Source organism: Cetorhinus maximus, unplaced genomic scaffold (genome assembly GCF_964194155.1).
Source record: "Cetorhinus maximus unplaced genomic scaffold, sCetMax3.hap1.1 HAP1_SCAFFOLD_163, whole genome shotgun sequence".
NCBI classification, from domain to species: Eukaryota; Metazoa; Chordata; class Chondrichthyes; order Lamniformes; family Cetorhinidae; genus Cetorhinus; species Cetorhinus maximus.
The window spans coordinates 672,618-699,501 of NW_027596151.1; the positions used below are offsets into that span (position 1 = coordinate 672,618).

At 50.3% G+C, this 26,884-nt stretch overlaps 1 protein-coding gene across 3 annotated transcripts in view; it reads right to left on the minus strand.

The window, feature by feature from the left end:
* klhdc3 (kelch domain containing 3) overlaps positions 1 to 26,884 on the minus strand; it is a 125,553-nt gene that overhangs the window by 47,121 nt on the left and 51,548 nt on the right. For all 3 annotated transcript variants that reach the window (XM_078534959.1, XM_078534957.1, XM_078534958.1), the window contains 3 exons: positions 25,269 to 25,482; positions 23,138 to 23,224; positions 21,774 to 21,882 (listed from right to left, as the gene is read on the minus strand). In XM_078534959.1, coding sequence (XP_078391085.1) covers positions 21,774 to 21,882; positions 23,138 to 23,224; positions 25,269 to 25,482 — 410 coding nt within the window. The remainder of the gene's footprint in view (positions 1 to 21,773; positions 21,883 to 23,137; positions 23,225 to 25,268; positions 25,483 to 26,884) is intronic.

Below are 26,884 nucleotides of genomic sequence, written 5' to 3' on the forward strand. Positions count from 1 at the left end.
GCAAAGGCTATGGGTCCTGTCAATATTCCGGCAATAGTACTGAAGACTTGTGCTCCAGAACTTGCCGCGCCCCTAGCCAAGCTGTTCCAGTACAGCTACAACACTGGCATCTACCCGGCTATGTGGAAAATTGCCCAGGTATGTCCTGTACACAAAAAGCAGGACAAATCCAACCCGGCCAATTACCGCCCCATCAGTCTACTCTCCATCATCAGTAAAGTAATGGAAGGGATCATCAACAGTGCTTTCAGGCGGCACTTGCTTAGTAATACCTTGCTCACTGACCCCCAATTTTGGTTCCGCCAGGGCCACTCAGCTCCTGACCTCATTACAGCCTTGGTTCAAACATGGACAAAAGAGCTGAGCTCCTGAGGTGAGGTAAGAGTGATTGCCTTTGACATCAAAGCAGCATTTGACCGAGTGTGGCATCAAGGAGCCCTAGCAAAACTGGAGTCAATGGGAATCAGGGGAAAAACTCTCCGCTGGTTGGAGTCATACCTAGCACAAAGGAAGATGGTTGTGGTTGTTGGAGGTCAGTCATCTCAGCTCCAGGACATCACTGCAGGAGTTCCTCAGGGTAATGTCCTCGGCCCAACCAGCTTCAGCTGCTTCATCAATGACCTTCCTTCCATCATAAGGTTGTTGGAGGTCAGTCATCTCAGCTCCAGGACATCACTGCAGGAGTTCCTCAGAGTAATGTCCTCGGCCCAACCATCTTCAGCTGCTTCATCAATGACCTTCCTTCCATCATAAGGTCAGAAGTGGGGATGTTCGCTGATGATTACACAATGTTCAGCACCATTCGCGATTCCTCAGGTACTGAAGCAGTCCATGTCCAAATGCAGCAAGACCTGGACAATATCCAGGCTTGGGCTGACAAGTGGCAAGTAACATTTGCGCCACACAATGACCATCTCCAGCAAGAGAGAATCCAACCATCGCCCCTTGACATTCAATGGCATTAACATCACTGAATCCCCCACTATCAACATCCTGGGGGTTACCATTGACCAGAAACTGAACTGGACTAGCCATATAAATACTGTGGCTACAAGAGCAGGTCAGAGGCTAGGAATCCTGCAACGAGTAACTCACCTCCTGACTCCCCAAAGCCTGTCCACCATCTACAAGGCACAAGTCAGGAGTGTGATGGAATGCTCTCCACCTGCCTGGATAGTGCAGCTCCCACAACACTCAAGAAGCTGGATACCATCCAGGACAAAGCAGTCCACTTGAGAGGCACCACATCCACTTCCTCCACCACCGACACACAGTAGCAGCAGTGTGTGTACCATCTACAAGATGCACTGCAGGAATTCACCAAGGCTCCTTAGACAGCACCTTCCAAACCCACGACCGCTACCATCTAGAAGGACAAGGGCGGCAGACAGGTGGGAACACCACCTCCTGGAAATTTCCCTCCAAGTCACTCACCATCCTGACTTGGAAATATATCACCGTTCCTTCACTGTCACTGGGTCAAAATCCTGGAACTCCCTCCCTAACAGCACTGTGGGTGTACCTACACCACATGGACTGCAGCGGTTCAAGAAGGCAGCTCACCACCACCTTCTCAAGGGCTAATAAAGGCTGGCCCAGCCAGTGAAGCCCACATCCCGAGAACAAATTTGCAACAAAGCATTGAGGATGTACCAACACTACACATACTGCACTCATTCAAGATGCCAGCTCACCACCACCTTCTTGAGGGTAATTCGGGAAGGGCAATAAATCCTGTCTGTCAATGATGCTCACATCCCACGAGGAAAGATTTTTTAAAAATTCCCTCCGTGGGGTTCACTGTGGAATCAGAACAGCTCTGGGTTGTGGGGTCTGACACGTTAACTGTCCCCACCTTCCTCTCTACACAGGTGGTTGCCTGACCCGCTGACCATTTCCAGCACATTGTTTTGTTAACTGGCTTTGGAGATGGATGAGGGAACGATGATGAATTCTGCAGGAGCTACTGAAGCAGCAAAACAGAGCTGAGAGTTTAATGCACAGATGGTGGAAAAGAAAACAAACAGTGGTGCTATCTCCCACTTCACAGAGCCAAGGGAAGCTGCCGGAACTGCCTCGCATTTGCAGCCAAGTGAAATTCTCAACCCTGCTGAAATTTCAGTAGCAACCCTACCTCCTTCCTCCTTAACCTTCACATTCCACCTCTGATTCTAAGGCAGCCTGAGCCACACTCAGCTTTTCATCCGCAATAGCTCCCTCTCTGGGCTGGACAGTGAGGGTTTAAGATCAGCCAAACCCTTAGGGCACAGCTGGGATTGCAGAGTGAGACCAGAGAGCTGGGCAGATCAGACTCCTTCCATAGTTATAACCATCCCGCTGTCTTTGGCCTCTTCCTCTTCCCCAATTTTAAGTGGTCCACCAGTGGCGGCTGTGCCTGCAGCTGCCTCAACTCCTGAATTCCCTCCCTAAACCTCCCACTTCTCTCTCTCCTTTGTGACGCTCCTTAAAGTCATCTTTGACCAAACTTTTGGTCATCTGTCCTGCTACCTGCTGACGCTGTTTAGTCAGGCTGTGTCTGAGTACACTCCTGTGGAACACCTTAGCATGTTTCAATCCATTAAAAGGTGCTATTTAAATACACCTTGGTCATCTTTACCATCGCTTGTTAGAATGGGCAGGAAGCCGATTTGTAAAGTGTTGACCAATGCAACGAGAGGATAAACAGAACCAGAGCCAAAGTTTTATGGGAAGCAGGGGAGCAGCATGACATTTGGGCAGTGCTTTTTTAAAATAAAAAAGGTGCAGAGTTCAGGTGTTTAGGTGGTTTGTTCCACATGGGTCGATTGAAAAAGTGCACAGGAGAATTGGAAAGGGTAAAAGGCTGAAGGGAGAAGGAGGTGAAGAGAATGGGTGGAATTATCAGAGGGATTTACATGGGAACATGTACATCGGACTTACAGCTCAGAAACAAGCCACTCAGTTGAGGGTTAGCAACAAGGGTCAGAGGTATGGGTGTCGGCAGGGCAGGGCGGGGCCGCACCGTCGGCCGGGCAGGGCGGGGCCGCACCGTCGGCCGGGCAGGGCGGGGCCGCACCGTCGGCCGGGCAGGGCGGGGCCGCACCGTCGGCCGGGCAGGGCGGGGCCGCACCGTCGGCCGGGCAGGGCGGGGCCGCACCGTCGGCCGGGCAGGGCGGGGCCGCACCGTCGGCCGGGCAGGGCGGGGCCGCACCGTCGGCCGGGCAGGGCGGGGCCGCACCGTCGGCCGGGCAGGGCGGGGCCGCACCGTCGGCAGGGCAGGGCGGGGCCGCACCGTCGGCAGGGCAGGGCGGGGCCGCACCGTCGGCAGGGCAGGGCGGGGCCGCACCGTCGGCAGGGCAGGGCCTCTCTCTATCCCTTCTGCCAAAATGCATCACCTGACACTTCTCTGCAGAAGGCTGAGGAAACCAATGCAATGGATGTTGTGTGTATGGATCAGAAGAAAGTGTTTGACAGGGAACCACATAAACGGCTGGTTAATAAAAGTGAGGCTCGGGGAATAGGAAGGTCAGAGTCGAATTGGATTGAAAAAATGGGCTTAAGGACAGGAAGCAATGGGTGGGGGTAAATGATCGCGTTTCAGGCTGGTTAGCGGGCGTTCCCAAGGGTCAGTGCGAAGGCTACTACTTTTTTGACACATAAATGAATTGGATACTGGAATACAGATCAAAGTTTCAAAATTTACCAACGGTACCAAACATGGAGGAATGGCAAAGAGTGAGGGTGAAATCAATCGTCTGCAACAGGATGGAGATAGGCTAGCAGAATGGGCAGACAAGTGGCAGGACGTATTGAGGGGGGATTTTGGCCCTCGTAAGTACAGGTATTGAGTATAAAAGGTCAGTTAGACTGAACCTTTTTAAAGATCTGCTTAGGCGACTTCAGTTAAAAAAAAAAAAATCAATTAGCTCAGGCAAGCATTCCCTTTCGAAAGTTATCGAACCTGCCTCCACTACCATTTCAGGCAGTGCCTCCCAGATTGTAATAACAGCCCGGCTGTGTGTGAAGCCAGGAGTTTGGTGAGTGAGGGAGTTTTAAGGTTAATTTCTCTCTCAAGTCTAGTTTTTGTTTAAATTTAGCAATTAACTAAAAGTTACTGTTTAAATTAAGAGGTAAGTTAAGATTATTCCCATCTTAAATAGGGATATGTAAGCTCTGAGGTTAACTGCAGCTAGTTAATTAGGTACCATCTTGACCTGGTCTGGCCTATACGTTACTCCAGACCCACAATCTGCTACAAAGTCACAAAAAAGGAATGAAGCCAGACGGACCACCCGGCATCGACCTGGGCACCGGAAACGACAGCGGCAATCTCAGCCCTGTCAACCCTGCAGAGTCCTCCTTACTAACATCTGGGGGCTAATGCCAAAACTGGGAGAGCTGTCTCACAGACTAGACAAGCAACAACCTGACATAGTCATCCTCACGGGATCATACCTTACAGATAATGTCCCAGACACCACCATCACCATCCCTGGGTATGTCCTGTCCCACCGGCAGGACAGACCCAGCAGAGGTGGTGACACAGTGGTATACAGTTGGGAGGGAGTTGCCCTGGGAATCCTCAATATCGACTCTGAACCCCATGAAGTCTCATGGCATCAGGTCAAACATGGACAAGGAAACCTCCTGCTGATTACCACGTCCCGCCCTCCCTCAGCTGATGAATCAGTCTCCTCCATGTTAAACACACTTGGAGGAAGCACTGAGGGTGGCAAAGGCGCAGAATGTACTCTGGGTGGGGGACTACAATGTCCATCACCAAGAGTGGCTCGGTAGCACCACTACTGCCGAGTCCTAAAGGACATAGCTGCTCGACTGGGTCTGCGGCAGGTGGTGAGGGAACCAACAAGAGGGGAAAAACATACTTGACCTCATCCTCACCAACCTGCCTGGCGCAGATGCATCTGCCCATGACAGTATTGGTAGGAGTGACCACCGCACAGTCATTCTGTAGACAAAGTCCCACCTTCACATTGAGGATACCCTCCATCGTGTTGTGTGGCACTACCACCGTGCTAAATGGGATAGATTTCAAACAGATCTAGCAACTCAAGACTGGGCATCCATGAGGTGTCGTAGACCATCAGCAGCAGCAGAATTGTACTCGAACACCATCTGTAACCTCATGGCCTGGCATATCCCCCACTCTACCATTACCATCAAGGCAGGGATCAGCCCTGGTTCAATGAAGAGTGCAGGAGGGCATGCCAGGAGCAGCACCAGACATACCTAAACATGAGGTGTCAACCTGGTGAAGCTATAACACAGGACTACTTGCATGTCAAACAGCATAAGCAGCAAGTGATAGACAGAGCTAAGCGATCTCACATCTAAGCTCTGCAGTCCTGTCACATCCAGTCATGAATGGTGGTGGACAATTAAACAACTCACTGGAGGAGGAGGCTCCACAAATATCCCCATCCTCAATGATGGAGGAGCCCAGCACATCAGTGCAAAAGATAAGGCTGAAGCATTTGCTACAATCTTCAGCCAGAAGTGCTGAGTGGATGATCCATCTCGGCTTCCTCCGGAGGTCCCCAACATCACAGATGCCAGCCTTCAGCCAATTCAATTCACTCCACATGATATCAAGAAATGGCTGAAGGCACTGGATGCTGCAAAGGCTATGGGCCCTGATAATATTCCGGCAATAGTACTGAAGTCTTGTGCTCCAGAACTTGCTGCCCCCCTAGCCAAGCTGTTCCAGTACAGCTACAATATGGAATATATTTTCCATATATACCCAGCTATATGAAAAATTGCCTAGGTGTGTGGCATTAAGGAGCCCTAGCAAAACTGGAGTCAATGGGAATCAGGGGGAAAACTCTCCGCTGGTTGGAGTCATACTTAGCACAAAGGAAGATGGTTGTGGTTGTTGGAGGTCAGTCATCTCAGTTCCGGGACATCACTGCAGGAGTTCCTCAGGGTAGTGTCCTCGGCCCGACCATCTTCAGCTGCTTCATCAATGACCTTCCCTCCATCATAAGGTCAGAAGTGGGGATGTTCACTGATGATTGCACAATGTTCAGCACCATTCGCAACTCCTCAGATACTGAAGAAGTTCATGTCCAAATGCAGCAAGACCTGGACAATATCCAGACTTGGGCTGACAAATGGCAAGTAACATTTGCACCACACAAGTGTCAGGCAATGACCATCTCCAACAAAAGAGAATCCAACCATCGTCCCTTGACATTCAATGGCATTACCATCACTGAATCCCCCACTATCAATATCCGGGGGGGTTACCATTGACCAGAAACTGAACTGGACCAGCCATATAAATACTGTGGCTACAAGAGCAGGTCAGAGGCTAGGAATAGTGCAACGAGTAATCCACCTCCTGACTCCCCAAAGCCTGTCCACCATCTACAAGGCACAATTCAGGGGTGTGATGGAATACTCCCCACTTTCTTGGACAAGTGCAGCTCCCACAACACTCAAGAAGCTTGACTCCGTCCAGGACAAAGCAGCCGCTTGATTGGCACCACATCCACAAACATTCACTCCCTCCACCACCGACGCACAGTAGCAGCAGTGTGTGTACCATCTACAAGATGCACTGCAGGAATTCACCCAGGCTCCTTAGACAGCACCTTCCAAACCCACGATCACTACCATCTAGAAGGACAAGGGCAGCAGATAGATGGGAACACCACCACCTGGAAGTTCCCCTCCAAGTCACTCTCCATCTTGACTTGGAAATATATCGCCGTTCCTTCACTGTCGCTGGGTCAAAATCCTGGAACTCCCTCCCTAACAGCACTGTGGGTGTACCTACACCACATGGTCTGCAGCATTTCAAGAAGGCAGCTCACCACCACCTTCTCAAGGGCAACTAAGGATGGGCAATAAATGCTGGTCTAGCCAGCGAAGCCCACCTCCCGTGAATAAATAAAAAAGGTAATGATAATCAGAGTGTTGCAACAATGGACAGTGATTGCGAACTGAAGAGTTTGCCAGTAGATAGTGCCAGAATTCACAGAAACAGTAAAAAAATGGAATTAAAGGCTCTGTATCTGAATGCCCACAGCATTTGGAACAAAACAGATGAATTGTCAGCTCAAATAGAAATTCATATATATGACCTGATAGTCATTACAGAGACTTGGCTACAAGGAGACCAAGGCTGGGACCTGAATATCCAAGGGTATGTGACATTCAGGAAGGACAGGATGCTGGGTAAAGGTTTTGGGGTAGCTCTGTAAATTAAAGCTGGCATTAGTACCGCAGTGAGAGATGAGCTCAGTTCTAAAGATCAAGATGTAGAATCAGTTTGGGTGGCTCTAAGAAACAGCAAGGGGCAGAAAACATGGGTGGGAGTTGTTTAGAGGGCAGTGGTAATGTAACTCTCAGTATAAATCAGGAAATTAGAGGTACGCCTAACAAGGGTTATACAGTAATCATGGGGGATTTCAATCTACATATAGACCGAGTAAGAGGTCAGAGGCTGGTGATTCTGTGGAGAGTAACTCACCTCTTGACACTGCAAAGCCTGTCCAGCATCTAAAAGACACAAGTCACTTTCCAAGCCCACGACCAACGCTGCCTAGGAGAAGAAGGGCAGCAGGTACATGGCAACATCACCGCCTGCATGTTCTCCTCCAAGTCACTCCTGATTTGGAAATATGGCCCCATTTCTTCACTGTCGCTGGGTCAAAATCTGGGAACTCCCTTCCTAACAGCACTGTGGGGTACCTATGCCACAGGGACTGCAGTGGTTCAATAAGGTGGCTCACCACCACCTTCTCAAGGGCAATTAGGAATGGGCAATAAAAATGCTGACCTAGACAGCGACACTCACATCCCATGAAAGAATAAAACAAACTGATTAGTGCTAATGTTGTGGAGGATGAATTCTTGGAAGGTCTGCAAGATAGTTTTCCGGAGCAGGACATCGAGGAACAAACTAGGGAATGGACTATTTTAGATATAGTATTGTGCAATGAAAATTGGCTAATTAATAACCTTGTTGTAAAGGAGGCTTTAGGAAAGAGTGATCATAATATGATAGAACTTTAAGTTTGAAAGTGATGTCGTTCAATTGAAACTCGGGTCTTCAATGTAAACAAAGGAAACTATGAAAGTATGAGGGACAGACTGCAGTGGTGGATTGGGAAGCTACGTTAAAAGGTACGGTGGTAGACTGGCTATGGCTAACATTTAAACAACTAATACATAGTTTACAACAAAAGCACAATCCTTTGATGCACAAAAACTCAGCAAGGAACGTGTTCTAACCGAGGCTCACAAAAGAAATCACGGATTGCATGAGATCAAAGGAAGAGGTGGATATAGTTGCGAAAAAAGGTAAACCTGAGGATTGGACCGTTTTAGAAACCTGCAAAGGAGGACCAAGAAAAAGATTACAAAAGGGAAAACAGAATATGAGAGTAAATTAGTGACAAACAAAAATGGATTATAAAAGCTTCTCTAGGCATGTAAAACAGAAAAGATTGGCAAAAGCAATTGTGGGTCCATTCCAAGCAGTGACAGGAGAATTTATAATGGGGAATAAGGAAATGGCGGAGAAACTAAACAAGCACTTCATGTCCGTCTTCACAGAGGAAGATACCAAAAAACCTCCCAGAAATAATGAAGAATCAAGGGACTAGTATAAATGAGGAACTGCAAGATATTATTAGTTAAAAAATAGTACTAGAGAAATTAATGGGATTTAAAGTAGATACATCCCCTGGATCTGATGATCTACATTCCAGTGCTGAAAAAGGATCGTGGATGCACTGGCAGTCATCTTTCTAAATTCTAACAACTCTGCAGATTGGAAGGTGGCAAATGTAACCCCACTATTGAAGAAAGAAGGGAGAGAGAAAAGGGGGACTACAGACCTGTTAGCCTGACATTAGTAGGGAAATGCTATAATCTATTATAAAGGATGTGATAACAGGACTATAGGAAATAAGGATAGGATTGGGCAGAGTCATTGTGGGGTCATGAAAGGGAACTCATGTTTGACCAAATATTAGAGTTTTTTTGAGGATGTAACTTGCAGAATAGATAAGGGGGAACCAGCGGATGTGGTATATTTAGATTTTCAGAAAGCTTTTGATAATGTCCCACACAAGAGGTTAGTAAACAAAATTAAAGCACATGGGATTGGGGTAATATACTGGCATGGGTTGAGAACTGACAGACAGAAAACAGGGAGTAGGAATAAATGGGTCATTCTCAGGTTAGCAGGCTGTTACTATTGGGGTACCACAAGGATCAGTGCCGGGGCCACAACTCTTCACGACCTATATCAATGATTTGGATGGGGGAATTAAATGTAATATTTCTAAGTTTGCAGATGACACAGTGAGAGTTGTGAGGAGGATGCAAAGAGGCTTCAAGAGGATTTAGACAGGCAAAGTGAGCAGGCAAGAACATGGCAGATGGAATACAATGTGGGAAAATGCGAGGTAGGAAAAACAGAAACACAGTATTTCTTAAACGGTGAGAGGCTGGGAAGTGTTGAACTTCAAAGGGACTTGGGTATCCTTGTTCATGAGTCACTGAAAACTAACATGCAGCAAGCAATTCAGAAGGCAAATAGTATGTTGGTCTTTATTACAAGAGGATTTAAGTATAGGAGTAAAGATGTCTTACTGTATTTATATAGAGCCTTGGGGGCGACCACACCTGGAGTATGCAGTTTTGGTCTCCCTACCTAAGGAAAGATATTCTTGCCATAGAGGGGGTGCAACGCAGGTTCACTAAATTAGTTCCTGGGATGGAGGGATTGTCCTATGAGGAAAGATTAAATAGACTGGGCCTTTATTCTCTGGAGTTTAGAAGAATGAGAGGTGATCTCATTCAAAGATACAACAGGGTGGATGCAGGAAGGATGTTTCCCTTGGCTGTGAGGGAGGGGGAGAGGGGGGGCGGAGGGCGGGCGCGGTGGTGGTGGGTGGTGGTCTAGAACCAGGGGAACGATTTCAGAATAAGAGGCAGGCCATTTAAGGCTGAGATGAGGAGAGGAGAAACTTTTTCACTCATTCCTCACTCTTCACAAAAGGCACTGGAATGGATGATTAACCATCATCGTATTGAATGGTGCAGTAGGCTCAATGGGCTGAATGGCCTACTCCTGCTCCTATATTCTTATGTCCTATGTTCCACTCAGGTGGTGGTGAATCTTTGGAATTCTCTACCCCAGGGGGCTGTGGAAGCTCAGTCGTGGAGTATGTTCAAGACTGAGATCGATAGATTTCTACAAATTAAAAATATCAAGGGATACGGGGATAGTGCAGGAATTATGGTGTTGAAATAGATCAGCCATGGTCTCACTGAATGGCTTTCTCCTATTTCTTATGTCCTTAACTTGCTGTGGAAAAAAAGTTCTCATACGCCCCCGTTTTTTGTAAATGATCTGAAATCTGTATCCTGTGGTTACTGACCCTCTTTGCCAGTCAGTGGAAACAGTTTCTCCTCATTTCCTGTATCAAAACCCTTCCTGATTTTTGAACAACTTTTTAAAAGTATCTCCCCCTAACCTTCTCTCTGCTTAGGAGGAGAATGATATACCTATTAAAAACTCTGTCCGAAATAGAAAGTAGACCAAAGCTGCTAACTTTTAACAGAGAAGTATGAGGTGGGGGGGGGAACTTCAGAGGGTCCACCAGGATAGACCAACCAGGCCGATGAAAATTCTCAACTTTAAATATAAACCTGCCTTTCCTCTTTTCAGATGTTGTACATTTCCGACACTATCTGCTTTTATTTTTATACAATCACAGACACCCAGCTTTATTTTACTGCTCCTTGCAGCTGGAGGGGGCAATGAGAGTCAATGGGGCCTCAAGAGTGCAGGTTCCCCCTGCTCCTCCCCCAACACTTAAACACGGCAGGTCAGTGTGAGGAAGCAAGCAGCAGTTTAAAGCGTGACTGTTTCACATCAACAGCAGAGGTGTCGGGGGAGGAACAGAGACACCTGATACTTGCTGCAATCTGCATTGCTTGTGTATGGAAACTTCAAGGTCGGATAGGAGAGGGAAAAAGGGCAGGAAATGGAAAATCCAATTGATGTTAAGCAGATGACATATGGTCCAACGGGTCCCATCTGCTCGGAACACTTTATTTTCCTGTGCCTGTCTCTTTCTGCCCAAAGTTGCACTTTCCTTCACTCCTCCAATGCCACTAGGTATGACAGTATTAATGCACATCAAGCCAAACCACCACCCCCAGCCGCCCAATGCCCCTGGCCTGGCTCGATTTTGCCTCTGGTTTGATACTTCAGGAACCTTGCAACAAACAAGACTGGACATACTGCTGTGGCAGGCCAGGGATCTGAACAGACTACGCTGGACAATAGGTTTCTGGCGATGGCAAGCGGGTTGATTCAAGAGTGTCGCTCGCCTTCCACTGACTTGGCCAAGTAACATGGCGGTGAATGTCAACAGGCTGTTTGACTGTGGGAGCTGCAGCCCTGGCCCTCTAACCCGCTAGCATCTACACCCATTCTTCACCCACCCCCACCCCATCCAACCTCAGGGAGGGGTAAATGAACAGAAAGGAAGAGTAGAAACCACCTCCCTGTCCCAATACTGGGCACTACGACTCTTATACCCCCGCCCACTGAGGGCGAGATTAGCCAACAGTCTGGCACAGCATGGGGCAGGCAGGGCTGGGATACTTGAGTTACTATTCACCTTCCACAGGGGGATAGGGACCTGTCCCCCTCCCAGTTCCTTCAGTGTTTTACAGTCCGGCCGTTGCCAGATGCTCTGCTGTTTGTAGCATTACTTTCCCCCCCGTTCTGTGAACTATGTTTCAGAACAATCTCACCACTCCCTTCCCTACAGCAAGGCCAGGATCCCAGGAATAAAACCCCGAGTGGCTCTGAAAGAGCTCCAACTCCCAGAGACTTCACCGGGCTGCCTGCCTGCCTGCCTGCCAGGGTCAATGCCAGAAACCAGCCTTGGTATTCCAGACCAAATGTCCACCCACCCCATCGGAAACCAGTAGCCCCAAGACCAACCTCAGGCCTTCTGGCCTCGCTGGCAGCCATGCCTTCAGCTGCCTGGGCCCTAACGCTTTGGAATTCTTTCCCAAAACCTCCACATCCTCCTTTAAAACACCCAACAATTTACATCTAAACAGCATCTTCAACATAGTAAAAGGTAGGATTTTAGAAGCATCTGGAAAGGAGGGCAGATTGAGGAAGGGAATTCCAGTGCTGAGGGTTCAGGCAGATGTAGGTGTGGCCACTGATGAGAGATCCTGAATTAAAACAATTTTTAAAATTCATTCATGGGATGTGGGTGTCACTCGATGGGCCAGCACTTATTGCCCATCCCTAATTGCCCCTTGAGAAGGTGGTGGTGAGCTGCCTTCTTGAGCCGCTGCAGTCCCTGTGGTGTAGGTACACACACAGTGCTGTTAGGGAGGGAGTTCCAGGATTTTGACCCAGCGACAGTGAAGGAACGGTGATATATTTCCAAGTCAGGATAGTGAGTGACTTGGAGGGGAACTTCCAGGTGGTGGTGTTCCCATCTATCTGCTGCCCTTGTCCTTCTGTATCTAAGAAGGCAGAAGTCTCAGAGGAGGGCACAGAAATAGAGGATGGTGAGGCCCTCAAATATGGATATCTCCATGGAACTCAAGAAGCTCAACACCGTCCAGGACAAAGCAGCCCCGCTTGATTGGCACCACATCCACAAACATTCACTCCCTCCACCATCGATGCACAGTAGCAGCAATGTGTACCATCTACAAGATGCACTGCAGGAATTCACCAAGGCTCCTTAGACAGCACCTTCCAAACCCATGACCACTACCATCTAGAAGGACAAGGGCAGCAGATAGTTGGGAACACCACCACCTGGAAGTTCCTCTCTAAGCCACTCACCATCCTGACTTGGAAATATATCGCCGTTCCTTCACTGTCACTGGGTCAAAATCCTGGAACTACCTTCCTAACAGCACTGTGGGTGTACCTACACCACATGGACTGCAGCGGCTCAAGAAGGCAGCTCACCACCACCTTCTCAAGGGCAATTAGGGATGGGCAATAAATGCTGGCCCAGCAAACAATGCCCACATGACATAAAATGAATTTTAAAAAAACTATACCATACACAGCATTGCACCAAAAACACGTGTTACCAGACAAAATGTTTAGACATTTAAAAAACATGGTCATTTTGCTGTGATAAACTTGCTGTATAACTGCAAGGTGTGCTGAGTGTAACTCAGTGCCTCTCCTGTTATGTCGTGTATATCAACACCAGCTTAGTAATAGATTGGTGGGGGGTGATGGGCTGATAATGGAGCCAGGCCAGGCCAACGTAAGCTTGGAAAGTTAGTGGAACACACAGCTAGGTCCCACTGGTCCTAACTCAGTACTAAACAAACAGCCAGTGTGTGCGCAGTAACCAGAGCCTGCACCGGGAGCCCTCGCTGACCCACACCAGAAACTTAACCCCGTCAGGCACAGGAATCCCAGGGCACATCTTCTCCGAGCTTCCCCACAGTGAAAGCCATCCCAATCGTAAATTATAAATGACCCATGAATTGACTGTATAAGATACAGGGCTGTCTAAAATCTGGCCTCTAGGCTGGTTAGACTGGCTGGAGATGGGATTCTCAGTTGTCCCTCAGCATGGCACAGCACACAGGAAGCAGTGGTGGGGAGGCAGGGCAGCTTGGCTGGCAGTCGGTGAGGCTCCAGACCACCTTGGTCCCAGGCGTTCTTAAGAATTCTTTCATGGGAGGTGGGCGTCGCTGCTCAGGCCAGTATTTGTTGCCCGCCCCTAACTGCCCTTGAACTGAGCAGCTTGCCAGGCCATTTCAGAGGGCATTTTGAAGAGTCAATCACATTGCTGTGGGTCTGGAGTTACATGTAGGCCACACCAGGTAAGGACGACAGATTTCCTTCCCTAAAGGACATTAGTGAACCAGAGGTGTTTTTTTTTTAAAATGACAACTGATGGTAGTTTCATAGCCACCATTTCAGAGAATAGCTTTTAATTCCAAACTCTTCATCAAATTTAAGTTCCACCAGCCGCTGTGGTGGGATTTGAGCCTGTGCGCCCAGGGCATCAGTCTGGGCCTCCAGATTACTAGTCCAGTGACAATACCACCACACACCATCTCCCCTAAAGTGGTCGAGACTTTCGACTGAGCAAGAAGGTCAGGTTTCAAACCCTTCCTTTGTGCTAGGTATGACTCCAACCAGAGGAGAGTTTTCCCCCCGATTCTCATTGACTCCAGTTTTGCTCGGGCTCCTTGATGCCACACTCGGTCAAATGCTGCCTTGATGTCAAGGACAGTCACTCTCACCTCACCTCAGGAGTTCAGCTCTTCTGTCCATGTTTGAAACAAGGCTGTAATGAGGTCAGGAGCTGAGTGGCCCTGGCAGAACCCAAACTGAGTGTCAGTAAGTAGATTATTCATAGCACTGATGATGACCCCTTCCATTACTTTACTGATGATGGAGAGTAGACTGATGGGGCAGTAATTGGCTGGGTTGGGTTTGTCCTGCATTTGGGGGATATGCCGGGACATGAGGTTAGATTGTGGTCAAGTACAATTCTGCTACTGCTGATGGCCCACAGAGCCTCATGGATGCCCAGTCTTGAGTTGCTAGATCTGTTTGAAATCTATCCCATTTAGCACGGTGGTAGTGCCACACAACAAGATAGAGGGTGTCCTCAATGTGAAGGTGGGACTTTGTCTCCACAATGACTGCGCGGTGGTCACTTCTACTGATACTGTCATGGACAGATGCATCTGCAGCAGGCAGGTTGGTGAGGATGAGGTCAAGTATGTTTTTCCTTCTTGTTGGTTCCCTCACCACCTGCTGCAGACCCAGTCTAGTAGCTATGCCCTTTAGGACTCAGCCAGCTCGGTCAGTAGTGGTGCTACCGAGCCACACTTAGTGACGGACATTGAAGTCCCCCACCCAGAGTACATTCTGCGCCCTTGCCACCCTCAGTGCTTCCTCCAAGTGTGTTCAACATGGAGGAGACTGATTCATCAGCTGAGGGAGGGCGGTACGTGGTAATCAGCAGGAGGTTTCTTTGTCCATGTTTGAGCTGATGCCATGAGGCTTCATGGGGTCCAGAGTTGATGTTGAGGATTCCCAGGACAACTCCCTCCCGACTGTATACCACTGTGCCCCCACCTCTGCTGGGTTTGTCCTGCCGGTGGGACAGGACATACCCAGGGATGGTGATGGTGGTGTCTGGGACATTATCTGTAAGGTATGATTCCGTGAGGATGACTATGTCAGGCTGTTGCTTGTCTAGTCTGTGAGACAGCTCCCCCAATGTTTGCACTAGCCCCCAGATGTTAGTAAGGAGGACTCTGCAGGGTCGACAGGTCTGGGATTGCCGTTGTTGTTTCCGGTGCCTAGGTCAATACTAGGTGCTCCATCCAGTTTGATTCCTTTTTAGGTACAATTGAGTGGCTTGCTAGGCCATTTCAGAGGAAGATCTGGAGCCAGACCAGGTAAGGCAGGAAGATTTCCTTCCCCAAAGGTCATTCGGGAACCACGTGGGTTTTTAATGACAATCGATGATAGTTTCATGGTTATCATTAGACTTATAATTCCAGATTGTTTTGGAACTGGAATTCCGCTATCTGCAGAGGTGGGTTTCAAACCCAGGTCTCCAGAGATATACTCGGGGTCTCTGGGTTACCAGTCAGTGACAGTACCACTACACCATGTGCGGCACTGTCGGAGAATCAGTGCTGAGGGAGTGCTGCACTGTCGGAGAGTCAGTGCTGAGGGAGTGCTGCACTGTCAGAGGGTCAGTACTGAGGGAGTGCTGCACTGTCAGAGGGTCAGTACTGAGGGAGTGCTGCACTGTCAGAGGGTCAGTACTGAGGGAGTGCTGCACTGTCGGAGGGTCAGTACTGAGGGAGTGCTGCTCTGTCGGAGGGTCAGTACTGAGGGAGTGCTGCTCTGTCAGGGGGTCAGTACTGAGGGAGTGCTGCACTGTCGGAGGGTCAGTACTGAGGGAGTGCTGCACTGTCAGAGGGCCAGTACTGAAGCAGGGCTACACTGTCGGAGGGCCAGTACTGAGGGAGTGCTGCACTGTCAGAGGGTCAGTACTGAGGGAGCGCTGCACTGTCAGAGGGTCAGTACTGAGGGAATGCTGCACTGTCGGAGGGCCAGTACTGAGGGAGTGCTGCACTGTCAGAGGGTCAGTACTGAGGGAGTGCTGCACTGTCAGAGGGTCAGTACTGAGGGAGTGCTGCACTGTCAGAGGGTCAGTACTGAGGGAGTGCTGCACTGTCAGAGGGTCAGTACTGAGGGAGTGCTGCACTGTCAGAGGGTCAGTACTGAGGGAGTGCTGCACTGTCGGAGGGCCAGTACTGTAGCAGGGCTACTAACATAAATGGGAATCCCAAAGTCTCCTATGGACATAGAAATAGTAGGAGGAGGAGTGGGGCTGACTAGGGATCAAAAAGTGGGATTACGCATGGAGGCAGAAGCATTGGCTGCAGCGTTAAATCCATATTTTGCATCTTTCTTTACCAAGGGAGAAGGTGCTGCACAGGTCATGGTCAAAGAGGAGTTAATTCGGACATGAGATAGGGTTTAGAATTGACAGGCATGAGATATTGCATAGGTTGTCAGTGCTTAAAGTTAACAAGACACTGGGACTGGATGAAATACATCCTCGGATACTGAAGGAAGTGAGTGTGGAAATTGCGGAGACGCTGGACTTAATTTTCAGTCCTCCTTAGAATCAGGGGTGATGCCAGAGGCCTGGAGAACTGCAAATGTTACACCCTTGTTCAAAAAAGAAAGGCTGTAAAGATAAGCCCAGCGTCTCCAGTCTAGTCTGTTTAACTTCAGTGGTGAGAAAGCCTCTAGAAATAACAACTTGGAACAAAATTAATAGTCACGTGGACAAATGCAGGTCATTGAAGGAAAGTCAGCACAAATTTGTTAAGGGCAAACTGCACTTAACTACATTGCTGGAGGTTTTTTTGGAAAAGGTGACAGTGAGGGTCGATGAGGGTAATGCCGTTGATGTGGTGTACATGGACTTTCCAAACGGCATTTGATAAAGCGCCACACGACAGACTTGCCGGCGCAGTTATAGCTCCCGGAATAAAAGGGGCAGTAGTCACATGGATACAAAACTGCCCGAGTGGCAACAAACAGCGGGCAGTGCTGGATGGATATTTTTTCGGGCTGGAGAAAGGACCGTCGTGGAGTTCCCCAGGGGGTCGGCGCTTTTCCTGGATATATATTAGTGATTTGGTGTACAGGGGACAGTCTCAAAACTTGCAGGTGGTGTGAAACTTGGGAGCATTGTAAACCCTCTGGAGGAGCGTGTAGAACTTCAAAAGGACACAGGCAGGCTGGTGGAGTGGGTGGACAGGTGGCAGACGAAGGTCAATGCGGAGAAACGTGAAGTGATTCATTTGGTCGGAAGAACATGGAGAACAATATACAATAAAGGATACAATTTTAAAGGGGTGCAGGAGCAGAGGGACCTGGGTGTACATGTGCATAGGTCATTGAAGGTGGTAGGGCAGGTTGAGAGAGTGGTTAATAAGGCACACAGTATTCGAGGATTTATTAACATGGGCACCATCACCTCACTGTGAGCTGCCTTATCAACAGTGATTTGGTTTTCCTTTTGTAACAGCTTCTCTTTCACTCCTTATCTCCAGTCGTGTGACCGGCCCTCCCCTGAGGGACACAGGGGCTGAAACATTTTCAACTGCAACACTAGCACCAGTTTAACCCTTAAAATCTGCACAAGCAGCACAATGTTCGGAGCACTGAATGTGGGCAATACATCTGATCCCCCTTCACCTCCTCTCAGCACAGGACACTCTGGGAACAGCAATATTGGACAGTGATGGGGTGTACTGGCCATCTGTCCAGTTTCGTATTGTACAGTCTGGTTTTCAGTCGGTTTGTGCAAGTCAGGGAGCACCGGGGGGTTTAGCTAAACTGGGCCTGGTGTGCGGGAGGGCAGAGTTTGGATGATCTCAAGTTTATGGAGGGTAGAATCTATCGCTCGACCCTTTCTAACCCCAAGGACGACTGGGAGGTGTGATTAGTCTGTGTCGTTATCGGAGGTACAGACATTCCTACCTTCTCCCTACACCACTCCCATCCTTCTTCAAGCCAAGCTGGGGGGACACGGAGACGATGATGTGCACTGATAGTAAGACTAGCGCAGTGTGCCCTCCTTTAGGGTTACCCCTTGTCATCAGGCCCACCAGGGAGATCAATCCCCCTCCCTTCTACCCAGTAAAGCTGCACTGACCACACAGCCCCCAAGCGTTCCCAGTTACATTGTCGGACTCCACAAAGTGCCAGTGGTTTAGAGCTGCCCCCTACCTCGGTTCTGGATTATAAATATTGCATTGTGTTCAAACCACGTTCACACTGGGGTCCTTCGATCGTGTTTAACCGGCTCAGCTCCTTGCTGAGAGTCAGACAAGCGTTCAGTGCATGTTATCAATGAAACCAGCTGCCCAGCCAGATAAGCTACAGTAAAAGCTCCCCTAAAGCAGCTGATAACAGCTCCTGACTGGAGCAGATGACAGCTAATTGTGTGTCTGGCATCCACACTCCACTTCTCCCCACGGCAGCCACCGCCTGCATGTTTGTAGCAGGGAACAGCTTCCATTCACTAATCAGGGGCTGCGATCTCTAATAGCAGGAGATTCAGGAAACACAGGAGTGGAAAGGAGGGCTGACAGACTCCGTGCCAGTAACTGCTTCGCTTATCAAGGACTCGTATAAAGCTGCTTGCTGACAGAGAGGAATCAAAGGGCTGGAATCATCTGGGTGAGGAGCTCCCTAGCCCCTGCTCAATGGGAACATGTTCTCTACCAGGGAAGTCAGTTAATACCATTAGCTGAAAGGATTGAATGCTACAGGCCAGTACTACTCACTCAGAGTGCTCCCACATAGGCCTCCCCACCCCCACAGCTTTGTCGCCTGACCCCTTTATCTCCTGTCAGATACACGAGGTGGTGACTCCTTTGTCTATCAAAACCCTATCCAATTCTGCCTTGATTAAATTCGTGGCCCGGCCTCCACTGCTTTCTGGGGAAGAGAATTCCACAGACTAACAGCCCTCGGAGAAAACATTTCTCCTCGTCTCTGTCCAAACAGTAGATTCTCTTCTTTTTAAACTGTGTTCCCTGGTTCTGCTCACCCCAAGAACAGGTTCCCAGTATCCACCCTACCAAATCCCCTCAGGATGTTCTATGTTTCAATAAGAACACCTCTCATTCTTGTAAACGCCAGCGGGTAAAGGGCCAGCCTGTTGGACCTTTCTTCATCGGCTGGGCCCCTCACCCCAGGAATGAACCGAGTGAACCTTTGCCGAACTGCTTTGAATGGAGTAGTATCTTTTTTTCAAATATGGAGACCAAAACTGTACACGGTTCTCCAGATGTGGTCTCACCAAGGCCCTGTACAGCTGCAGTAAAACTTCCCTCCTTTTATATTCCATTCCCCTTGCGATAAACACCAGCATTCCAGGTGCCTTCCGACTCAGTCGCTGTACCTGCAGACTAAGTTGTGATTCATGGACCAGGACACCCAGATCCCTCTGTGCCACTGACTTCTGCAGTCTCTCCCTATTTAAATAGCAGGCTGCTCCTCTATTCTATATAGGAAAATCGGGAGAGCATTATACATCAGGCACGGCTGGGTGGCACAGTGGGGCCACTGAGGCAGGGTGGCTGGGACTTGTAGCCTGTAGCTACTTGGTCCAGGAGTACCCAGGAGTGTCTGGGTACAGACTACGGATGGGGACAGGTGACTCCAGAACACACGGGAAACCCCTGCCCATGACAGGAGGCCCGGGTGAGATGTACCCCAGGCTGCTAAGGGAAGCAAGGGAGGAAATAGCGGAGGCTCTGACCATTAATTTCCAATGCTCTCTGGTTAAAGATGTGGTACTGGATGACTGGGGGGGACAGCTAATGCTGTACTGTTGTTTGAAAAGAGAGGAAGGGACAGACTGAGTAATGACAGATTACTTAGCCGGGCCTTAGTGGTGGGAAATTATTGGAAAAAGTTCTGGGGGACAGGAGAAATCCTCATTTGAGTGTTTTTGTGACTGGAGGGCAGTTTTCTGATGGAGCCTCAGTACTGGGTCCTTGCTTTTTGTCGTCTATATCAACGATTTAGATTTAAATGTAAGTTTAAAGAAGTTAAAAAGTTCAAAGGCGTTACAAAAATAGGCCTTGAGGAAGAAAGCTGTAGACTGCACAAAGGTATGAATGGACTGGTCAGGCAGAGACGGTACAGTCTGGAGAAGCGGGAGGTCATGTATTTGGGGAAGGGAAATAAAGCAAGAGAATACACAATGAATGGGAGGAAACTGAGAAGTGTAGAGGAACAGAGTGCTTGTCCACAGGTCCCTGAAGGTAACAGGAGAGGTGGATAAGGTAGTTAAGACGACACATGACTATAAGAACAGGGATGCTATGCTTAAAACAGGAGTTTAGTGACAGCTAGAGTACTGTTCTGGCCATCGCTTTACAGGAATGATGTGATCACACTACTGTACAAGGTACAGGGGAGATCTACAAAGATGGTGCCAGGAATGGAGAGTTTTATCTATAGGAAAAGATTGGATAAGCTGGTTCCTCTGGAAGAGAGGAAATGAAAAGGGGATTTAATTTAGGTCTAGAAAATTCTGAGGAGCCTCGACAGAGTGGATAAGAAGGGCCTATTTTCGTTAGAGATCGATAACCAGGGAGTATAAATTTAAAGTAATCGATAGAAGGATTTGAGGGGAGCTGAGGAGAAATTTTTTTCACCCAGAGGGTGGTGGGGGTCTGGAACTCTCTGCCTGAAGGGGTGGTAGAGGCAGAAACCCTCGTGGCACTTTTTAAAAAAAAGCCTTGGATATCCATCTGGAGTGCTGCCATTGAGAGGATTGCTTTCTTTGTTAAAGTTACTGTCCTCCACGGGAATCACAACACCTTAACCAGGTATTACCAAATGTTTTAGGTAGGTTTTAAAGGAGGGTCTTAAAGAAAGGCAAGTAGAGGGGCTCGGGGTGGGAATTCCAGAGCTTAGAAAAAACAAACAAACGGTGAAGTGATTAAAATTGGGGAGGCCAAGATTAGAGGAGCAGAGATCTCAGAGGGGTGTGGAGTTGGAAAAGGTTACGGAGGTGGGGAGGGATCGAAAACAAGGATGCGGGCAACCTGGGCAAGATACTTAGCGTTATCTTTAAAAAAAAACGCATACACGGTTTCTACAGATAAATTCTTGGTCGTTCCCTGCAGCGGAGATTATGCTGTGCTGAAGTCACACGCGCCCACACACCCCCCACCAATCAAACACACAGTAGATTGGGCTTCCTCTTTTAAGCATTAATTTCAGGTCATTTAATGATGCCCAACTTGGCCCGCGTACCGGAGCCCATCTGTACCCAGAATAACCTGTCCGAGAAACGTGCGGCTGCCCAAGGCTGACACAGCTTGTGCGCCCCACTGGCTCACACCTCAGCACATAAGGGCAGTCACTGGGATGGGGGTAACACTGCCTGTGGTTCCCCCCTGCACCCTGATACCTGCAATACAACAGTGCCATCTGTCCTGCCCACCAGCTGCTTTTACAACCAACCTGGGCCAAATGCAGACTGAGTGATCACTGGCACTCGCCCATGGATAAGGCTGGCAAGGAGTGAGGACGAGGCCCTTTGTCACCCGTACCCAATCTGTTACCCAAATGCCGGAAGCAGGCTTGACAGTGGCTTCAGTTTGAAACTTCCTGACAGAGACACAGTCAGAACATCAGACAGGGCTCACTAGCTCACACTGACCTGGTACCTCCAAAGAGGATAATTTTGTCCCCAACCATACAGCAGCACTGTCTCCGTCGCGGACAAGGCCCCTTGCCCTTTGGCTCAATCTTCCTCCATGTCGAGGACTCTGAAAGGGAAGCAGTTCATCAGCTCTACAATGACCTTGATCTCCGTTGAGAAGCCAGTGCTACCTCCACAAGCTGATGGACATGGCCATCTGCTGGGCGGGTTACAAACAACAAGGACAACTTTCTCTGAACTACAACGCGAGGAGACGGAGATTTAACTTTCACCCTGACAACTCTGGGAAAGTGAAGTCCGGTCAATGGGACAAAGTGAAAGTGTCCGCCCAGACCCAGGGGAAGGACTGGGAGCTGCAGCCAGGGGGTGAAACCCTGGAGACTTTAGTCTGTCACACATCACAACACCACAGCAACACCACACAGGACACGAGCTGGTACAACTGGGAATCCCCCGGACAGTCGGTCCCCGTCCGGACACCAATCCCCCGGACAGTCTGTCCCCGTCCGGACACCAATCATCCGGTCAGTCTGTCCCCGTCCGGACACCAATCACCCGGTCAGTCTGTCCCCGTCCGGACACCAATCCCCCGGTCAGTCTGTCCCCGTCCGGACACCAATCCCCCGGTCAGTCTGTCCCCGTCCGGACACCAATCTCCTGGTCAGTCTGTCCCCGTCCGGACACCAATCACCCGGACAGTCAGGTCCCCGTCCGGACACCAATCCCCCGGACAGTCGGTGCCCGTCCGGACACCAATCCCCCGGACAGTCAGTCCCCGTCCGGACACCAATCCCCCGGACAGTCGGCCCCGATCTGGACACCAATCGCTCGGACAGTCAGTCCCCGTCCGGACACCAATCCCCAGGACAGTCGGCCCCGATCCGGACACCAATCCCTCGGACAGTCAGGTCCCCGACCGGACACTAATCCCCCGGACACCAATCCCCCAGACAGTCGGTCCCCGTCCGGACACCAATCCCCCGGACGGTCTGTCCCCGTCCAGACACCAATCCCCCCGACAGTCAGTCCCCGTCTGGACACCAATCCCGGACAGTCCGTCCCCGTCTGGACACCAATCCCCCGGACAGTCGAGGTGCAGATATAAAATGACAGCCTTGCCAGGAGTGACATGGAGAGCGAGATTCCCTGTGTACAGGACTGTTCGATGAATTGTTATACATAAGAGTAAAGTTCTGCTTCTCTATAAACAAGACTCAAACATAAACTTTGAGCAAACCTTTCCGGCCTCAGACAATTAAAAATTATCTTCGAGGGCAAATAGGGATGGGCAATAAATGCTGGCCTAGCCAGCGATGCCCACATCCCATGAATGAATAGATGACAGAGGATCCCTCACTTACCAGGATTGTATTTCCACAGGTCATTAAAGTGCCGGTCTAGTCTTGCATTGTAACCACCAAATATGTATAGTTCACTGTTGTAGGTAACTGCAGGAAAAGGAAAGGGGAGAGGTTAGAAGGGGAGAGTAGGCAACGTGACGGGCTGAGGGGCTGCACTCCCAGTATCCCAAACAGGGAGCCAACCCTCCCACTAAAGTCACAGTAACACCCAGCTGGGGTTTAAGGAGGGGGAATGATCAGCCACCCAGCAGGGTATGTGCTCCCAATGAAACATGGGGGCAGCGGGGGGCAGGACTGAGGTGATGCCCTCCCGAACTACAGGGTGATTGATGCGCGATGCCCAAGCTGACCCTGAATAAACGGCATATGAGAAAGACAAAGGAGACGTACTCACACAGGGTGGGCACAGGAAAGGGACAGAGGAGGCAACCCAGCACAAAGGAACAGTTTCAGGGGTGGCAATTTAAGAAAAGACATAACATATTCTGCCTTGGACGTGATAGTCACTGGCAAGGCCAACATTTATTGCCCATCTCTCATTGTCCCCCGAGGTGATGGTGAACCTCCCCCTTTAGCTGCTGTATGAGGACGTTTCCAAACTGTTAGGGAATCCCAGGATTTTGACCCAGCGACAGTGAAGGAACGGCGATATATTCCCAAGTCAGGATGGTGAGTGACTTGGAGGGGAACTTCCAGGTGGTGGTGTTCCCATCTATCTGCTGCCCTTGTCCTTCTAGATGGTAGTGGTTGTGGGTTTGGAAGGTGCTGTCTAAGCAGGGTTGGTGATTTCCTGCAGTGCATCTTGTAGACGGTACACACACTGCTGCTACTGTGCGTCAGTGGTGGAGGGAGTGAATGTTTGTGGATGTGGTGCCAATCAAGCGGCTGCTTTGTCCTGGACGGTGTCGAGCTTCTTGAGTGTTGTGGGAGCTGCACTCATCCAGGCAAGTGGGGAGTATTCCATCACACTCCTGACTTGTGCCTTGTAGATGATGGACAGGCTTTGGGGAGTAAGGAGGTCAATGAAATACTGCTAAAGAACAGTCACTGTTGTAATGTAGAAAAAGTAGCAGCCAATCTGTTTACGGCAAACTCACACAAACAACACGAGAACGACCAGATAATCTGTTCAAGTGATGTTGACTGGGGGACAAATATTGGCCAAGATACTGAGAAAAGTTTCCTTGATCTTGTTTGAAAAATGGCCTTGGGCCCTTCTGTTTCCATGTCAGAGCACAGACCTGCCCTCAGTAGAAAGTCACATCTGACAGATGGCTGCTTTGGCAGTGCAGCACTCCCTCAGTACTGACCCTCTGACAGTGCAGCACTCCCTCAGTACTGACCCTCTGACAGTGCAGCACTCCCTCAGCACTGACCTTCTGACAGTGCAGCACTCCCTCAGCACTGACCCTCTGACAGTGCAGCACTCCCTCAGCACTGACCCTCTGACAGTGCAGCACTCCCTCAGCACTGACCCTCTGACAGTGCAGCACTCCCTCAGCACTGACCCTCTGACAGTGCAGCACTCCCTCAGCACTGACCCTCTGACAGTGCAGCACTCCCTCAGTACTGACCCTCTGACAGTGCAGCACTCCCTCAGCACTGACCCTCTGACAGTGCAGCACTCCCTCAGTACTGACCCTCTGACAGTGCAGCATCCCCTCAGCACTGACCCTCAGATGTGTCAGCCTAGAACTTGAGGAGACTCTGAGCTGAGCATTTAAAGAACGATCATCAGACATAAAGGCAGCTCATCAGCGCCTTCTCAAAGGAAATTCGGGATCGGCAATAAGTGTTGGCCAAGCCAGCGATATTCGCATTTTGTGAAGGGATAAATAAAAACAAACTACCCCTGAGCCAAGGCTGACGCCAGTTTACAGGTGGGGTGCTGTCACCTCTGACCAGTTGCGACCCCTCAGGTGAGAACTTGCCGATTGTGGCCCAAGTGAAGGTGTTGGGGTAATGGTTGGGCCTGATCTTGTTGGAGGTGGTCAGAAGCTGGGACCCTCATGGAGTGAAGATTACTCCCACTGACAGGGAAGGAATGGAGCTCTGGTGGAGGTGTCAGGCCATCTCACTACGCCAGTCCCATTCATTCAAATGGCCCATCCCACAGAGGGAGCTTACTTACATGCTGAGTGGCTCCTCCTGCCTTCGGGAAGGAGCTGTGTGGTGGGAGAGTCCAGCCAGTGATTGGTCTCTGTGTCAAACACTTTGATACGATTACAGTAGATCTCATTGTTGGAATGAAAGGGGCCAAAGCGATCTGCTCGGCCCCCGAACACGTACATCCGGCTGCCCATCACCGTGGCTGAATGGAAATCTCGCCATCGCGCTGGGTTACCCTGTGAAGGAGAGCGGGAGGAGGCAGGGGGAGAGAGAGAGAGAGGGAGGGCGAGCGAGGGGGAAGGAGGGCGAGGAGGAGGGGGAGGGGGGAAGGAGAGCGAGGAGGAGGGGGAAGGAGAGCGAGTGGGAGGGGGAGGAGGAGGGGGGAAGGAGAGCGAGGGGGAGGGGGAAGGAGAGTGAGGGGGAGGGGGAAGGAGAGCGAGAGGGAGGGGGAGGAGGAGGGGGGAAGGAGAGCGAGGGGGAGGGGGAAGGAGAGTGAGGGGGAGGGGGAAGGAGAGCGAGAGGGAGGGGGGAAGGAGAGGGAGTGGATTTTGTGATCAGGAAAGTGAAAAGCACAGCGTTAGATACTAACTCTCGCACTCAAACACTCCCAGATGATTAAAGGGGAGGGTGTGGTGTTGTGGTACTGTCACTGGGCTGGTAATCCACAGACCCGGGGTTAATGCCGAGACCCGGGGTAATCCACGGACCCGGGGTTAATGCCGGGACCCGGGGTTAATGCCGAGACCCGGGGTAATCCACGGACCCGGGGTTAATGCCGAGACCCGGGGTAATCCACGGACCCGGGGTTAATGCCGAGACCCGGGGTAATCCACGGACCCGGGGTTAATACCGAGACCCGGGGGTAACGCCGAGACCCGGGGGTAACGCCGAGACCCGGGGGTAACGCCGAGACCCGGGGGTAACGCCGAGACCCGGGGGTAACGCCGAGACCCGGGGGTAACGCCGAGACCCGGGGGTAACGCCGAGACCCGGGGGTAACGCCGAGACCCGGGGGTAACGCCGAGACCCGGGGGTAACGCCGAGACCCGGGGGTAACGCCGAGACCCGGGGGTAACGCCGAGACCCGGGGGTAACGCCGAGACCCGGGGGTAACGCCGAGACCCGGGGGTAACGCCGAGACCCGGGGGTAACGCCGAGACCCGGGGGTAACGCCGAGACCCGGGGGTAACGCCGAGACCCGGGGGTAACGCCGAGACCCGGGGGTAACGCCGAGACCCGGGGGTAACGCCGAGACCCGGGGGTAACGCCGAGACCCGGGGTTAATGCTGAGACCCGGGGGTAATGCTGAGACCCGGGTCCAAATCCCACCACAGCAGATGGTGAAATTTGAATTCAATAAAAATCTGGAATTATAAGTCTAATGATGACCGTGAAACCACTGTCGATTGTTTTAAAAACGCCTCTGGGCTACGAGAGAAGGAAATCTGCAGTCCTCACCCTGGCCTACATGTGACTCCAGACCCAGACCCACACACCAAACGCTCCCTGAACAAGGGCAATCAACGCTGCCCTAGCTGGTGACACACATCCTACAAACAAATAAGACTCCTTTCCCTCTCACTCCAGAGGCAGGGGGTTTGCATTAATAATAGTGGAGCAGGGGTTCCAGCAAAATGC